The sequence below is a fragment of the Anas platyrhynchos genome, chromosome 5, assembly GCF_047663525.1.
Source record: "Anas platyrhynchos isolate ZD024472 breed Pekin duck chromosome 5, IASCAAS_PekinDuck_T2T, whole genome shotgun sequence".
In the NCBI taxonomy this organism is placed as follows: Eukaryota; Metazoa; Chordata; class Aves; order Anseriformes; family Anatidae; genus Anas; species Anas platyrhynchos.
The window spans coordinates 47,835,012-47,852,503 of record NC_092591.1 but is presented as its reverse complement, the minus strand read 5'-3'; the positions used below and the strand labels follow the sequence as shown (position 1 = coordinate 47,852,503).

The following is a 17,492-nucleotide window of genomic DNA, read 5'->3' as shown; positions in this document are numbered from 1 at the left end:
ACATACAAGAATATACATCATTCAAATCTCAAAATCAAACCTCATTGTTTCATTCTTAGCTGGAAATGTATACCTTTTCCTCTTAGAAAGATTCACTTCAAGCCTTTATGGAAAGACTGCCATTTCATTCTGTAAAAAAGTTGAAGAACTAACTTGCAAAAGCATCCCTTATAGACCAGTGATATTGTGGCAATTTAATGTGATGTTCTGGGTGCTTTGTGTAACTGTCTAGGACCTGATCTTACAAGCATATGGACTCAGAGCATAACATGCATTTCAGGACCCATTTACTTAAGTCCCAATGAGACCAAGATACCTCAGCCTGCTGGACCTCCAGTGCATGTCCCTAACCTCAAGGTTTAACTCACATTCATATTCACAGGGCTAAGGCTTATATGCTTTTTGGGTCATGGACAATCACTTGGTCAAGATATTTAACAAGCATGACCTAACAAGATGCTACTTGCCTACAAATGAATTAAGAGATCCAATTTACATCACAGTGTCTGCTTTGATAAAGTGGGGATTTTAGCTGGCCCCCAGACATGTGGGTCCCTCCAAGCATGGAGGGAGTGTGAGTACCCCAGGGATACCAGGGGCTGTTGCTGGCAGCCAGGCCAAGCAGATCTGGTTCTGACCCATCAGCCATGGGCATTAGACCATGCTTCTGCTGCAGGGGGGAACCTGCAAGTCTGGCAAAAACACCACTCCTTAGCCTTACCCTTTGGAGGGTAAATAAACTTAATCCTACCTTCATCCAACGCTGTTTGCTAAGAGCAAATAATTCAGATTTTGAAGTGTGGTGGGTTCATGCTGTTCTGGGGACCCTCAGGAAGGACAAGGCCCCCAGCACAGGCTCTGCAGAGCAGGGCACTTTCCAAACCCATGAGCAACAGCTTTGCTCTCAGCCAGCTTTGCCTGCTGTACAGTACAACACTTCCATCCAGAACTGATCCCCTGGGCTTGTCAGGTGTAAGAGTGTCCGGATGGGCCTGATGCAAATGGAAATGTAGTAAATGTCTGTGCGTTTGACCTCAGTAGATTTACCAGCCTGTAAACCTCCATAGAGAAACATCTAAGTTCTGCTGTCTTTAAAATACACACATAAATTAACTTATTTGACACATTAAGACAAAGCCACACCTAGGAGACTTCTACCCCTGTAGCACCAGATCACAATTATCCATAAAGCAGCAGCAGTCGCTTTTCCATCCTGAGAGGTGCATCGGGAGAAAGAAACCAATGGAGGAAGCATACACACACACACACATATGCATACGCACACTGTATATGCACCTCACAAGAAGAAATAAAAGTACATCATCTAAGTTTGCTTAGGTTTAGCGAAGGTCAGAGATTTTCGCACCTAGGTGAGCTGTCATCTGGCTTGGGGCAATTCTCTTTTCTCTCGCATCCTTTGCTGGAACAGCAGGAGTGCTTTACTGGTGTGAAAGACTAAACTGTCCTCAGGCTATAAAGGACTTGAGTCACAAACCACTTCTCCCCCACTTTTGTATTAATTCAGGACCTTCCAAAACTGTTCTAATGTCCCCTCACCTGTTGGTTCTGAAAACCTGTTGAGGGCTGAGGCTTAGGCAAAGGGAGGTGACAAAACATATGGGATTTGCTCTAATCAAAGTAGTTCTGGACTATTAGAATCAAAATTTGTCCTCTTCTACTTTTAAATACTGAGTTTCAATCCCATGAACTTAAAGTTAATGAAGTACCTATCTAAGAACAACTGTATCATTAAGACAAAATGGCAACATTGAAGTGCATGCACATCAAAGATCAGAAAATAATCATACCATTAAAGAGCACAGCAATACTTATATGAATGGGCAGCCTCTAAAGGTCAGGAACAAACTGCTGTCACTACAGCCCCTAGCAGTATACTGACCGAGAGGGAGCTCCGTATGTCTTATACTCCAGAGCAATGCTGTGCTTTCTGATTTCTTAAAGGGATATTTAGAATCAAAAACATTATTGCTCATTATTACTGCTTTTGAGCACATAGTGTTTCTTTAACTAATTTCTACCTTATTAAAACCTCTACCCTTTTCTTTCTTTTGTTTTGTTGTTGTTGTTTTCTTTCCAAGTTCTTTCATTTTTTCATTTCTTAAACCTCCCATGCAACAACTATTTTGGCTGTTAATGAAGGGAATTTTTCTGCATCCAGCAAACTGTAAACCATGTCGCTTGGATACAGCAAAAGCTGAAATTCCACAGATTTCCACAAAGTCATACATTGTGTCAGGGAAAAGTGTGCTGGGCATTCTTTGATTTTTGTGTCCTGCATTAGCATTTGTAGGCATTTACAAGAGAGAAAAAGAGAAAGAAAAAGAAAGAAGAAAAGAGGGAAAGAGAAAGAAGAGAGAAAGCAAGAGAGAGAAAGAGAACGGAGAAAGAGAGATAGGAAAGAAGACAGAGAAAGAAAGAGAGAAGGAGAGGAGAGAAAAAGAAAAGAAAAGAAAAGAAAAGAAAAGAAAAGAAAAGAAAAGAAAAGAAAAGAAAAGAAAAGAAAAGAAAAGAAAAGAAAAGAAAAGAAAAGAAAAGAAAAGAAAAGAAAAGAAAAGAAAAGAAAAGAAAAGAAAAGAAAAGAAAAGAAAAGAAAAGAAAAGAAAGGGAGAAAGAAAAGGAGAAAGAGAAAGAAAAGGAGAAAGAGAAAGAGAAAGAGGAAAAAGAAAAAAAAAGAAAAAGAAAAAGAAAAAGAAAAAGAAAAAGAAAAAGAAAAAGAAAAAGAAAAAGAAAAAGAAAAAGAAAAAGAAAAAGAAAAAGAAAAAGAAAAAGAAAAAGAAAAAGAAAAAGAAAAAGAACCTTCTGTGACGAATGAAAATATGACCTTTTCTTTTTAAAAGTTTGTGCTGTCCCTCTTGTTTAGCGCCAGTGCTGCTCACCGTTTCCCCTCAAGACGCTTCGGAGTTGTTAAGCATCTAGGGGTGATAATTTGACTTTCAGCTAAACCGGAGGGCTGCAGCAGACAGCAGTAGGTGGTGATGTAATAGGTACCAACGCACATGGATATATAAATATCGTGGCTAGGGCTAAAGCGCTATGGCTGAGCAGCTATAGAAGAAGATCAGCACTTCAGACAAGACTCCTGGAGTTGAGATCAAGTTCAGAAGCTCTTGCTCCCGGGATTTCCTCTACATGCAGCCTGCCCAGGGAAACCGCAGATCCTCGGGGGACTGAGCGCGGGGCTCCCTCCTTCCTCCCGCCGCCTCGCTTTTTTTTTCTTTATTTATTTTCTTTTTTCTTCCTTTTTTTTTTTTTTTCTGTTTGTGTGTGCGTTTTGTTTTGTTTTACCCCCCTCTCCCCGCACACTCCTCACACACACACACCACCCCCCCCCCCCCGCGCGCTCCGACCTCAGCATAAAGTGGGAGCTGGGGGGGCGAGCGCCTCTTCGGAGCGACGACCGGCCGGCGGCCCGTGGCTGCGCGCCCCTCGCCGGGATGCCTCTCCCCGCGGCGCTGCTGCCGGCGCTGCTCCTGGGGCTGCTGTGGCCGGGGGCGGTGCGCGGCCGGCCGCCCCCGGGCCGCCTCCCCGCCGGGCCCCGCCAGCGCCGCTGGGACGCGGCGCTCTTCGCCCGCTCCGTGGCGCGCCTCCCGGCCGAGCGCCGCGACGCCTCCCGCGACGGCGACTACCTCCTGGGCATCAAGCGGCTGCGGCGCCTCTACTGCAACGTGGGCATCGGCTTCCACATCCAGGTCCTGCCCGACGGCCGCATCGACGGGATCCACAGCGAGAACCGATACAGTAAGCCGGCGCCGAGCCCCCCGCGCACGGGCAGGTGAGCCGCTACGTGCCCGCGGAGGTTGCCGAGGGTGCGGAGCGGCTCGCCTTGCCCCGGAGAACGGTATGAGGCAAAAGGAGGGTGGGTGTGGGGCCGATCTCCCAGCACCCGGAGAAGTCCGCCCGTCCCCGGCACCGCGGTGCTGCCCGCGCCGGCTGCCCCGAGGGCGCCCGGGGGAAGGGGGCGGCGGCGCAGCCCATCGAGAGCTCCGTGCCCGGAGCCGCGCTGCCCCTCGCATCAGGTGTAGGGCTTGCCTCAGCATCTGGAGGGTCCTCGGCCCCCTGGGCCGCCCACTCTGAGCAGGGGCTGCGGGGAGCGCAGCCAGGGCCCTGCTCTCCCCCAAACTTGAAAAGCATCTGCTAGGGACTTAACCCCGTGGCCCCATGCCTCTGATATCCAACTGAAACAATAAGATCCAACAGGGGATATAAGCTGCATGATGACAAATGTTTCATTCGCCCCCAAGCACACTCTGTCTTATTTTAACCTCGGCTACACAGGAGGATGCCTGGGGGCAATGTAAAAATAGATACTTGGCTAAAAGAAGAGAGGTCCCAGCATGGAGTATGGGGCAGCACGTGGGGCATGAGGCTGGGGATCTGTGGCCACCCACAGCAGTGCTGGGGCATGGGGATCCACACCACACCAAGGATGGGAACCTCTGGGTGAGCACAGAACTGATACCACACACACTGCTTCAGGGCACAGCACTTCGTCTCCCTGATTTCCCATGTCTCCTATGTAGGTCTGCTGGAAATCTCCCCTGTGGAAAGAGGAGTGGTGAGCATATTTGGTGTTAGAAGTGGACTCTTCGTGGCCATGAATAGCAGAGGCAAACTCTATGGATCTGTAAGTAGCCACCGTTTGTGTGTGTGGGGAGGGGAATACAGTCAGCTGGGATAAGAGGTGTACATGGTGCTGGAAGCTGCCCAAGCACCATCTCCGCCCTTCCTGGGTCAGGCACCATGGATTAGCCCTTGGTGCCTTGCCAACAGAAGGTGTGCTGCCCAGGTGTGCTAAGTTCACTGAGTTTTTTTAGTAAAACCCACTTCTCTGTGTTGTATTTCTTTGGTTCCCATGTAAAAAATTTAGTTAGCCAACCATGGCTACCCACCTTGCCCACTTCATACAACAACATAGCAGTCATTTGTGTTGCAAACCCCCAGGGTAGCCTCAATCCGTATCTTTCTCATATTTAAATTTAAACAGCATCAATCAAGGATGGCAATTGCTTGCCCCATCTCTCACAGGGAACTTGAACTTCTGATCAGCCAGGGCCCCACAAATGATCCTTTATGATGTGATGAATCAGTGCTTGTCACATACCTATTGATCACTCTTTGTTAATGCTCTCGATTGGAGAGTTCCCATGAGAGTTCAGCATCTTCAGGGTCTGGGCTTGCAATTATGTGAAGGCAGATCTATTAGGAGAGACAATATAAATCTTTTTTTTTTTTTTTTCATCGAGTCTTTGGAAAAGATAGCGGCATATTTTACAACACACTTGGAGTGGACAATAATGGTGCATGTTTTTGCCCATGTTGAGCCATCCTTCTGCTTTTGAGATACCTCAATATAAGTTAACTAACTGCCGTTAGCATCACTTCAACCTCATGCTCATGGGTCTCCTTCCCTACCCACAGCATTTCTATTTCATGTCTCTCAGATATTTTTTGAAGAAACTTGGGTTGAGGAAGGGCCAAACTATGTCAAAGTTAACTAGGGCATTTCCACATGCATGAAGACATGAATTATCCAGAATGATTTTCTGTGGCATCAGTCCTGTCACAGAGGATTTCAACTTACATGAAAGCCAGGCAGAATCGTCATCAAAGTGCAAAAGCTTCTTTTGCAGAATGTCTTATGAAGACAATACGTTGCTTTGGTGTCCTGGATAATGTAATTCCCAACGCAGTGTTCAGCCTGGCAGGCTGAGACCTATCTTACAAAATGCTAGGCTTTTGCCCAATAACAAGAGGTGACCTCATTTGTTACTCTCCAGATAACACACCTGTAACACATGTCCCTCTTTGTTTTTGTATGTGAAACCTCTTTACTGGAAGCATGCCTTCTGTCAGCTCTATTTTCCTGATCCTTTAACACAGGTGAATTTTCCTTCTTTCAATTGTAAAACTAAAGAAGCAGAAAATACTGTCCACCCTGAGCATCTTTATAATGCCTCTTTCTCCTCAAAGGACATGAGAAAGTGCTAGCATTCTGATTTTTCTGAAGCCTCGTGGGCAATTCACTGGTGGTAGGACAACCTCTGCTTTGGGAACCAAGTAAACTTCTCACGTGCAGACTCAGGAATATCAGTGGACCTGTGCATTCTAACATGGGGACATGGGCACAGGTTATAACTCATAACTCCCATTGTCCTGGTGCCTGACAGTTTGTTTCTCCCTTCTCGTTCATAGGAAAAACTCATTGACCAAGTTAGATGAGCAGGGCAGCAGAACTGGGCTTGGGTCATTCTTCATGGCAGTGCCCACTCTGTTAAAATGTGCCCCCTTCCCTCAAGAGCACAGACAGAGCTAGGGGTGTCCTTCCCCCCTCCATGTGTCTGTGTCTGGCCTGGAAGCAGCATCCTTAATGATCCTCTGAGTGTTGTTTGAAGCTTCGTTTGGACAACCACTTCAAAAGGTTACTAACAGGGGGGAAAGTCAGCTGCACATCTTCGTGCAGCACACCTACTACACCTGGTAGCAAGAATATTTCCACACCTGATGTTTAAAATTCCTTCCCTCTCATTCTTTCCTTTTCATTTCAGACCCATTTCAATGATGAGTGCAAATTCAAAGAGATTCTCCTGCCAAACAACTACAATGCTTACGAATCCAGGATTTATCCCGGGATGTACATAGCCCTGAGCAAAAACGGAAGAACAAAGAAAGGCAATAAAGTATCTCCCACAATGACAGTGACACATTTTCTTCCTAGAATCTGAGACATCTCCCTTCCAACCTACCTCAGCACAGGGAAAGACCCAGAACACATTTTGGGAAAAGAAACATGGTGCACTTTTACTGGAGAGTTTTATGCAAGAGTAGGTGTAAGATATTTAAATTAATTATTTAAATCTGTATATATTGCCACAAAAATTATTTATAGTTCTGATTTCTTTTTTTTAATTTCTGAAAACAAAACAAACCTCCAACCCAAGGTATTTCATTTCATGGTGCAACAGTAGAAGACTTATGCTTTGTGGTTTATTTAATTCATTTCTAAGTTATCACAGGTGTGCTGCTACTATGTGTTCTAAAACAGGTGACATTCAATTCCTACATTAGAATGTTTTGCACTGTGTGTGTGTTGTACAGTGTCTATTGTTGTACACGTATTTGTTTGTTATGGTGGCTTTGTTCTCCTCTGTGTGTTTTCAAAACCCCCGTGACTCCCAAAGAAGCTCTTGGCCTTTGAGAAGGCACAGTACGGAGGTGCCTGGGTGGGATGCCGGCGTGGAGCCACACACAATGCCTGACCTCCTTTGTGCAGTGTTGCTATTTAATTGGAATGGTATCGGTTTACTTCGGTACAGAAAGTGCGGTGCTGAAGAGCTGCCCCACAAATCTGTTTTTAGATCTGCCAGTGCTGAACTTTGAACTTTCCTGCAGTCAGTCTTCTTAGAGCTGCCAGGCGGTAGAGAGGTTTAAACACCTATATAAACTCAGCAGGATTTTTTTTTTCTTTTCTATTTAGATAAACAGGAGCATACTATCTTTTGGAGCCCTTAATGGACAATATATTTGATATGATTGCTTTGCATTAGGCTAAAAAAAAAAAAACCTCAGTTCTTCCCCCAGTCAGCACACTGTGAAACATGCTGATGTGAACAAATTATACCTTATTCATATCAATTTCCCTTTAATATTTGGAGACTACATGTGTTTGTCAAAGTTTGAAAAAAATTTATAATACTCTTAAGTTTTGAAAAGGCAGTCATTTGTCTGTTCACAGAAAGAGAAGCTCCATAGAGAGAATTTGGATCAATTACCAATAATCAAGTTTATTTTGTACTAGTTATTATTTTTGGTACAGTATTTGGAAGGAGAAATATGCTGCTTTTGTTCTGTCTCATTCCCTGAAAAAGTTAATTAATTTCTACCTCACTAACTCTCAAAGCCAGTCTCCTAACAAAATCTGCATGGAAGGTACACACTTTTCTGCTTCGTCTTATAATTCTGGAGAAGGGCTTAGAGGAACTATCACTGTAATCCCAAATCTCTATTTTTTCCATATGTAGCCAAAAGTATTCAAGATAGAGTTGGTTGCATCCTATTTGAGCCTTGTCACGTTTGAGCTATCTTTACCCAGTGATTTACTTTTAGTAAGGATAATCATGGTGAAAATATTTGCAGACAGCTGTCAGGCTGCAGTACTATATCGTCATCAAGTAACCCTATATTTTTCTTTATATATTTTGCAAGTGTAACTCTAATGCGATGAAGGAAAAGACAGGTTTGATTATGGGGGAATCTTTAAAAGGATCAATTTTTCCTATGTTCTTTTTTTCATTTCTTTAAATGATAAATCATATTTGTGGCATCGATAAATTAAGTTGTAACCAGGACTAACCACAACATTTAATGAATTAGAGGATGTTTATCGATCATCTTCCAAACTAAAGTAGTAATTTCCGACTACATGCAAATCTCAAGGCTGTGGATAATTTGAGTTCAGCTTTTTTTTTTTTTTTTTCTTTTTACATTCCTACACAAAAGTCTTTGTTCTATTGGAATTGTATAGACTTGCCTGTATTCTCTGCTTACACATGACCTTGAAGACTAAATCTACTCACCAAAGTTCAGTGAGACCAGAGCAGACCAGGACCACATCTTAAGCCAGCTGCTGTCAAAGCAAAAATAACAATTAAGAATCAGGAAGCCAAATCAAGAGAGAGTGCCTAGGAAATGTCATGCCTAAGGATTTTTCTTCTGTAATTTGGGGGATATCTATACTTTCTATGTGTTCTATATGTGAGTAATCATTGTGTAATTATCACTGCTACCTCTGACAACTGATGATTTCGTTCCAAGTTTCAGACAGCAAAATCACAAAGAATTTGCCTGTGAATGGTTCTTCTTTGTCACTTTTCACGCCATTGAAATCCACAACTGACAGCCTCACAGAAGATATGTTCAGAGGTAGTTGTTGTAACTTTGAAATATTGTGATAAAACCTTGATAACAATGTTACATGGTATGAGAGTTCACCATTTACCAGAATCTGTCTGTAGTTTTATACAGGTGCTGTTCAAGACTGTGGTGTATGTGCTGTGCACATTTAAATGCATAATAAATGATAAATGTTTACAATGTATGGATTCCTGGAAGTGATTTTACTCTTTAGAAGGGAATGCATCCTGCAGTGGAAAACAAAAACAAACAAACAAACAAAAAAATGCTATTTCACTTTCCGAAAGACAAGGGAGTATTTGCACCTATGCCAGATACTTCATGAGTGACAATCTGGATTTCTTACTCAGCTGAAGTTCACGCTGGCAAAGTTGGATATTGTCCAGGAAAGCCCAGCTTCATGAGCTCTGTAATGGATATGCATGCTTGCATCTGCCACAGATTAGTATTCTTGCTTGTATTATTTGCGTGGTATTTAATGACAACAGCTTTTCATGCAGCAGCTAATATTAATGATCAGAGACGCATCAGTTTTGGGGTTTATTTTGCTGGGTGTTAACCTTACTAATGAAACTGGATTGCCTTTTCCTCAGCTTTAATGAGTATTGCTGTCACTCTTGCTGTGAAGCAAGATTACATCGATGGAAGAAGTTCTAGGATTACCTGTTTGATTTAAGACACTGTCTCCTTCTGTAGTTACTGATTATCCTCACACCAGTGTACAGAAACATGAAGTGCTTTGTAGCACACCTGATGGCACAATTGTTTTCGCAACTTTTATTGACCCTCACATAAATGCAGTTGTGCACACACACGGTGGAATCCATATACTTTCAGTTTTATTTATGGTCGTCCCTTTTGTAGGACTAGGGGACAATATGTAATGGCATTGACAATACTCCAGTTTGATCTCACATTCCTTAATGGCAAAGGGAGTTCGTTCAGCTAACGGCTGTATGACACATAAAGCCAGACCCACCCACCCTCCTCCCCCCCCTGCAGATACAGACTTCTCCACTTTATTTTCCACTGACTGATGCTCTCTTTCTTGTTCCTAAAAGGGAAAGGCAATAGATGAGCAGTGAATGGCCAGTGCTCCACTTCGAGCAATTTCTTTCTAAAGTTGTACAGGCTCTATAAATGTAGCGCAGGTGCCTTTTTTTTTGAAACAGACAAGTATAGATGCAGTGTGTTTAATGCTCCTATGAATAGAACCAGAATAAATAGGCAAGCAGACATATATAATCATTTTTCATGATTCACATTTTTTTGCTTGTAAACAAAGAACAAATATAGGTTTATTGCTGCCAGGTCTTCCAAAATTTTAACCAAAATTGGTTAATTTGGTTAACAAATTTCCAAAATTTGTTCCAATAATTTGTTTCAGCCCTGGGGAGACATCCATCTGTGATTTTAAGGGATAAATCCCAATTATTAGGACAGTGTAGTGACATTTCAGAGTATATCATTGCAGGTTCATAGCACCTAGAGCACTGACTGCCATATATAGTCCTACCCCCAGAAAAAAAAAAAATATATATATATATATATATATATAAAAGCCTGTTGCCACCACAAAGGGAACAATATGAGATGTCACCGAGACTGCTAGATAGCTCTCTCTCCTCTGGCATAATTTTTGCTCCATTGCTAGGCCAGTTTTCCTTCCATTGCCTTTGGAGGTAGTAAAAGAAAGACTAAATGAACTTTAAAAAAAAGACTTCTTTAAAAGAAAGACTAAATGAACTTTAATGCCCCTCAAAAGGCCCTGATATAACATTTCTCAAATGGCTGACAGCACTGCAGTACTCCTGTCATACCCAGTGCCTCTGGCATCCTTCAACAAATATTTCTCTGCACAGAAAATTAAAACCTTTCCAGAAAATGGATTAGCCCCATCCATGGGCCTGACCCATTTCCCCCCACCTGGTGATTACCCAGCCTGTCCCATAAGGCAAAGAGAAGAGGAGCAGTGCCGGCCTGGCCCCTCACAGTGGTCCCAGGGTAGCACCATGCCCCTGCCCGCCTGGGGAAGGGAGGCAGCAGGCTCCCTACCCTGCTGCTTGTTTGTGGGCTGGCATCTTTCACATGGTCTGCACTTAACATTTCCTGACTGCTCTGTGGCATCTATCAAGCTGTCTGTATCTAATCTGTGCTAATAAAAATCAGCATGACAAAACACTGCCTTGTATATAAATAGCCACAGGTTTCAGAGCGGTCACTGAGTTTATAGTTCCAGATTCAGTTGTTCACACTTCACCAGTTGGTTTCCACCACAGTGTATTAACTGACCATGCAAGTGGCCAATTAAAGAGAGTCTGTTAAGGGGTGAGGAGTCTTTTGATAAAGGCTAGCAAAGGCTTCAGCAAGGAAGTTAAAAGGAATTCCCTAAAGCACTGCACCTCACTTTGTACAACACAAATTATTGTTGCTTTCTACTAAGTGATCTAAACATGGATGGAGTTGTGAAAGATTGTAATACTAGCTGTTTTCAGACAATTCAGCACATGAAAGGAAGACATAGCACAATTCCAGTTTCCTGCACTCCAGGCATGATTTACAGACTTTAAACAAGAAATATTACCCTGTCCTGTTTGTTTTTTTAATTGATTACTTAAAAAAAAAAAAGAGCTTACTATCATGCCCAGAAGTGCCTACATTCAGCCACTTAAGGCAGACAATTACTTAATATAAAACAATGACAATTTGCTACATTCTAAATTTTGTTGTAAATTAAAAAGAAGTTGGTTAATCACGTTCATAGAACATATTGACTGTTTTTTTCCTTTTTAAGGTTTCTGAGGAGAGAATAGTCCAGTGTCACACTAAAGAATCAGATGTTAGTGTCACCTCTGCCACCAGGTCACCTGTGATGCCAGCAATGAGGTGTAACAAATGGTCCAGCCCTTCCTTTCTGGATGCCCAACAGGACACCACAAAGTGTGGCAAACAAGGTGAGCACACAAAACTGAAATCAGTCGCAGCTGTGTGGTGAATAGAAATTATGTCCTTGCTAATGTCAAGCACTATCAAATGTTGAGCTGAGAATGTTTCAACCTGGGCAGATTACATTACTGCACCTTTTTGTCACTGGTGTCTCTGTGCTTCAGCTCCCAGTTTGCAAGTTGCCATTAAATAGTGTTCAAAATATATACATTAATATTTGTGAAACACAGAGCTACTGAACTTGTGAGAGTTATGGAAAGCTCATGAGAAGACAAGCATGTATTTCCTCACAGCATGTTGTCAGTAAGCCACACACCTTCTGGCTGAGCAAAGCAAAACTAGAAACTGGTGCTCACTTAGCAAGCAGTCCATACTGGGCAGGACCCCTGACAAAAAGCATGGCGCATGGCCAGACTTTGGTTGCATGTGCATACTTAGTTCTGTTTTTCTTAAATTTTGAATGCTGGTTTGACCTTGGGTGCTTTCTAGTGTCATTCTTTGTGTGCACATACAATTACATTTTATTGCTATTCATACTATTTTATTGTGGGTAGATAGAGGAGTACTCATTCTCTATGACTCCCCAGGCTATGTTGACCTTCACTATCGTTCATTCACACTACTTCATATAGGTTAAAGAAAGTGATTTAGTGATGTTTGTACCAATTAACATATTCCAGATTCAAACTGGTTGCTAATCAGGTTACCTCTGAAGTACAAATCAGATCTTTATCAGCTTAAAGGTATTTGGTAAGTGTCAAAGCCACTTGGTAAAACTCCATGGTTTCTGGTGAGCTACTATTTACATCCTTTCTCATTATCTCCACAGCTACATCTGTTTGCTTCCAGTGCCTTCAAGAAAAGTGTTTGCAATGTTAGCTGGGGCCAATACAGCTGTTTAATGTCTTTGAGGTTAAGGGTGCTTGTGAGAAGGAAGGGAGTAACACCTGCAGGACCAGCATCCATTAGGCATCGGAGAGACCCCAACCTTGTGGGGACCTTGTTAAAGCAGTTTAGAAGAAATGTTAGCTGTGTAGCTCTCCACGCTTGAGGTAACGTTTTGCACCTTTTGTGGGGCTAGCCTCTTTCAGAAGCTGTTCCACATTGCCTGACCTGCTCTGAGCCCTTTTCCAGGGTGTGCATAACCCCATGCCAGCAGATACCTCAGCATCACAGGCAGGCAGGTGGCCTCCACAGGAGCCAGGCCCTGCCTCATCACCCTCCCTATGCCCACCATCCTCGCTGACACCCAGCCGCTCCCCATCTCCAAGCCCCCTCCCAGCACATGCAGCAGGGCAGCCCCATAGAGGAGGAAGACCAAGGAGGTCCTCAACCAGGCACCCTCCAATGTAAGAACCATGCTCTGCCAGGACGGGGCACCTTCTCCTCTCCCCTCCCTCCTAGTGCTAACCACCAGGGTGCCTTCGTGTTACCTGGTGGGGTACAGCTCCGGGGCGCTCGCCTCCCACGCCGGATCCCACTCCGATACCAGCCGCAGAGAGCCCTAGTGCTACCGTGCACAGGAGCTCGCCCATCCACGGTTACACATTAACTGAGGCGGTTGGGCCGGTGTCTCACCCACACGGTCCCTCTCTGTCCCCTCGCTGGTGCCTTTCCTTGCAGCAAGATAACAGCACCGATGCCGCCGGCGCCAGCACGCGGTGCGCGGTTACCCTGGGACGATGACCCAGGGCTGCCCGCGGTGCTTGCTCCCGGAACGGCACTGCCCGTGCGGGTAGGCCAGTTTGGCCCACACTGAAACCGCAAGGAGGCACAGCCCTAACGTTGGCTGCTGTTTATTGCAGCTTTTCCACAGCCATAAGGAAAATGACCCGGGTTGCTCTTTGCCTTGTTTTTGACCTTCCTGTGGCGGGCTGGGTGACTGGCACTGCCTGTCCCCGGCGGCCCTGCCCGTGTGCGGCCTCCTCCTCCCGGTGTTTGACACCTTTCCTCTTGGTTCCTTATTTCTTCTTTACCCTCAAACTCCTACTTGATTTTCTGTTCCCCTGTTGTTGTGTTACCCCAACCATCCTCACATTTTCTGCCTTCTTTCCTGCTCTTTGTCTTTCTCTGAAACTTGTTATGGCAATGGCAACGTGCACAGACTATCTGCTACACGCTTGTCAGGGTGGGTTTATTTTCTCACTTGTTGGGTGAAACCCACCCTTGGTTTTCATCTTTTGCATGAAGTCCAAAACCCTTTCCAGGTGAGCGCAGACCTTCTCGCTTCCCTGTGCTTTACTCTCATCCACACACCTCATTTCCCTCAGTTCTGTGCAGCTTCTTTCCCGAATGCCCCGGGGTTGCAGAGGGAACTGAACCAGCTTCCAGCCAGCCACAGAAGTGAAGGGTTATCACACGCATCCCTCTGAAGAGCAAGTTGTACCAGCCACAGGCTGCAATGGAAGCAGAATTGGACCATCAAGAGTCTGTTTACCTCTGAGAAAAGCATAAAGAACAAGTCCTTTGTGCCCACTGATACGTTATCAGATGTGATTCAGTGGATCATATCTGTTTTGGCAATCACAGCGTAGGCAATTCAGTGCAGGATTTTTAACAAGCTTAGGATGATCAAGGAAAGGCACTTATGTATTTATAGAACTATTGAAGTTATAGCTATGATAGTCTCATGCCGTGCAGAGAAGGTATGCCACAAAAGAAATAAATAAGCAAAGTATGTTTTAGGCAGAAAAATATCTATATAGATGGTCATCTCTACCTCTCTCATGTTAAATAGCACTTGTATTTTAAATGACTTGAATACAGAAACACTGCTGAAGTCAGATCTATTTAAAAAATAAATAAGTAAGAAATTACATAGTATGATAATTCAAACTCTTTGACCTTGAAGTTCAGACATTTACTGTCTTCTGACAGAAAAAAAACTTTTTTCTGATACTACTAGTCACATACAAGACAGTTGCTTACTTTAAAATAATTCTTGTTATTTTTCTGCTTATTTTAATATTTATATAAATATTTGAATTATAGAATAGGTGTTCTAGCTATAAAATACCATTTTATTTCATGCCTTGGCAAAGAGCTCCTGGGGTAAATATTTGGATTAATGGTTAGTAAATAGCAAAGAATATGACTTCATGGAATCATGCACTTCATTTGATTGCCCCTCTAGCTGTGCCAGATTAGAGCTTGTTCAGTAAATGTTATAGTTTTGGAATACATCTTAAACCAAAATATAGGAGAGAAAAGTAAATGCAACCACAGCAATTTATGTGTTGAAAATCTATCAAAAATTTTTGTCTATCAAAAATTCTTTCCCTGAGGGTGAAAATGAAGACATTTCCTTTCGGTCTGGGGCTTTTACATTTTATTTTACCAAATAAAAATCACTATGGCAATGTTCACACTGGAAATCTGACTGTAAGTACCATTCTCCTAAAGAAAGTCCTTCTATGCATACCTGGGTGACCTAAGTAGAATAATTAACACATATTATTATGACTTATTAGGACCCTGTAAGCTTCAGCTTATTTGTAATCATATGTAATCAGCAAAAGTAAGAACGGAAAAATAGATTAGTTAAAATATTTTGTGAATAAAGGCTGAAATATCAACAAATGCCTTTCTGGGTTTTTACTGGTAGAAAAAGGCTCTCCTGGTACTTGCTGCTTGCAAGTCAGGTGAGTTCGAATGAGTGACCTTTCAGAAATGGGGTATACATGTGCTTGGAAGTGCATGCTACATTATTAGTTTAAGGCTCACTATTTAAACAATTGTTCTTCTGCAGAACAATCACAGAAAATATATAAGGCTACCAGTGCAGTCATCAAATAAACCACAGTGAATTTTAGATGAATAGTCACAAAAATATTCTACTGTAATCACCTTGTGACACTTAAAGAAAAGCAACAGATGCACTAGCAAGCAACATACATGCATTTAGTAAAAAAGCTGTTCATGTGGGTTGCTCTAGCTACCCACTTCCCAGAGTACCACAGTGGCAGGTCAGAAATTCACTCCTCCTGGTGATATAAATCTGAGGTTTCTTTCCTTTAGAATTTGGAAAGATGATGCAGTATAAATATGCATTTGTTCATTGTTTACACTCTCCAAAGTTAATTAAGAAAAAAAAAATGGAAGCAAATATGCATCTGCTTTCCAATTTATTCTGGTTCTATTCATAGGATTATCAAACACGCTGTCACACCTTTGATACTGTGGAAAGCCCCTCTAGCTCTACAGATGTCTACTGACTTCACAGGGACATGGCCGGGCACCAACCTATACAAGCTGCTGCATTAACAGAATTGTCGTTGCATCTGACCATCCATAAATATATGCCTTTATGTTGGTGGGGAGAGTGCACTAAAGGATATATATATATGATAAAAAGGAAGAGGGCATGAACTCACCCCATTTTATATAAATACCCATTTTAGGCAGAATGAGCATGGGTTCTCTATATGCTGTGCTGGAGAATCAGAGAAAATACAACATCCACAGCTCTAGAGCAGCCTACACAAGTGTGTATATATATAAATATATATATATATGTGTGTTTTTAAACATACCTCTGCTAACTATCAATATCCATTCACTTTTGAGACATCTATGAAATTTCACTGAAGCAGACAGTTTACAATTTAGTTCAAAACAGTGATGCTGGGGGAGAACCCATGCAGTTAGTCTGTTAAAAAAAAAATACATTAAAAACGTTCAACATTACTTTGTTTTATAATTGATAGAAGCACTCAAAAATTAGCTACCAAAGAAGGCTGTTTAGTGACACACAACTTCAGGATATTTCTGTGGCTTTCCTATTTATTTTATGTAAATAAAATCCACTTTTAAGTTAATAGAAATAATCAGAAAGACTAATCTAGTTTTTAATAAATGGAGGTCCACTACAACATTGGTAATAAAATTATGTGCAACAAAGAATAGCATACTTCCAATAGCATTAGTAGCCAGAGGGATGTTAAAAATGTTGTTTTTTTTTTTTTTTTTTTTTTTTTTTTTTTTTTTTTTTTTTTTTGCTGCTGGGGAGATTACAAGGTTATCATTTGTAAAATAAGCATATTCCTGATAATTAAATTAAGGACATGAGCTGCATAAATCAATACAAATCACAGGAGAGAGGGAGAGGGATGCTGACTTTCACACGTAATTTGTTTCTGGCTACTTAACAGAGCTATGACAGACATTCGCTAAGTAGAAAACAAACATTCACTATTTAGCTCACCTATCCAGCTAACAGCTATAAGCCTCTACTAGCAAAAGCTGCCTCCTTTGGTGCAGTGGATTGTTTGTTGTGAAAAACTTTTTACTGAGATGACTTTAAAAGAGCATTAGCTGATAATTTAAAGATGTATCCTCATTGATCAAGTAACAAACATCCAGTTTTATACTTGCAGTATACGTTATACTGCAATTCTGATTCAGGTCTACCCAATTGAGTAAGGAAGTTTCCCTTGACCTCAGTGGTGTGAAGTGAAGCTCTGTGGCAAAACAAGCCATACATCCCAAAGGAAGGGGGGAACTCCCTTCTAGGGTTAACCCACACCCCACTCATGCCTGTGCCTAAAACTTGCAACTTCAGCTAATGGCATTCAACAAGGAGTCTTGTATTAGGCAGGCATTAATGTAATGTTGCT

At 42.4% G+C, this 17,492-nt stretch overlaps 1 protein-coding gene and 1 long non-coding RNA gene across 4 annotated transcripts in view; one reads left to right on the top strand and one right to left on the bottom strand.

The window, feature by feature from the left end:
• Nucleotides 1-13,471, bottom strand: part of LOC106018090 (uncharacterized) — a 33,382-nt gene extending 19,911 nt beyond the window's left edge. For 2 of the 3 annotated variants that reach the window (XR_011809776.1, XR_011809777.1), the window contains exons 1-3: nt 13,311-13,471; nt 8,595-8,644; nt 5,123-5,217 (exon numbers count right to left, since the gene is read on the bottom strand). This is a non-coding gene — a long non-coding RNA (uncharacterized lncRNA). Of the gene's footprint in view, nt 1-4,420; nt 4,560-5,122; nt 5,218-8,594; nt 8,645-13,310 lie in introns of those variants that run through there. The other variant, XR_005266228.2, reaches the window with a different exon arrangement.
• Nucleotides 3,365-8,506, top strand: FGF4 (fibroblast growth factor 4). The gene is made up of 3 exons (XM_027458794.3): nt 3,365-3,759; nt 4,542-4,645; nt 6,567-8,506. The coding sequence occupies exons 1-3, from the start codon at nt 3,456-3,458 to the stop codon at nt 6,741-6,743; spliced, it is 585 nt and encodes a 194-aa protein (XP_027314595.1). The 5' UTR covers nt 3,365-3,455; the 3' UTR covers nt 6,744-8,506.
• Nucleotides 13,472-17,492: the final 4,021 nt, after the last annotated feature.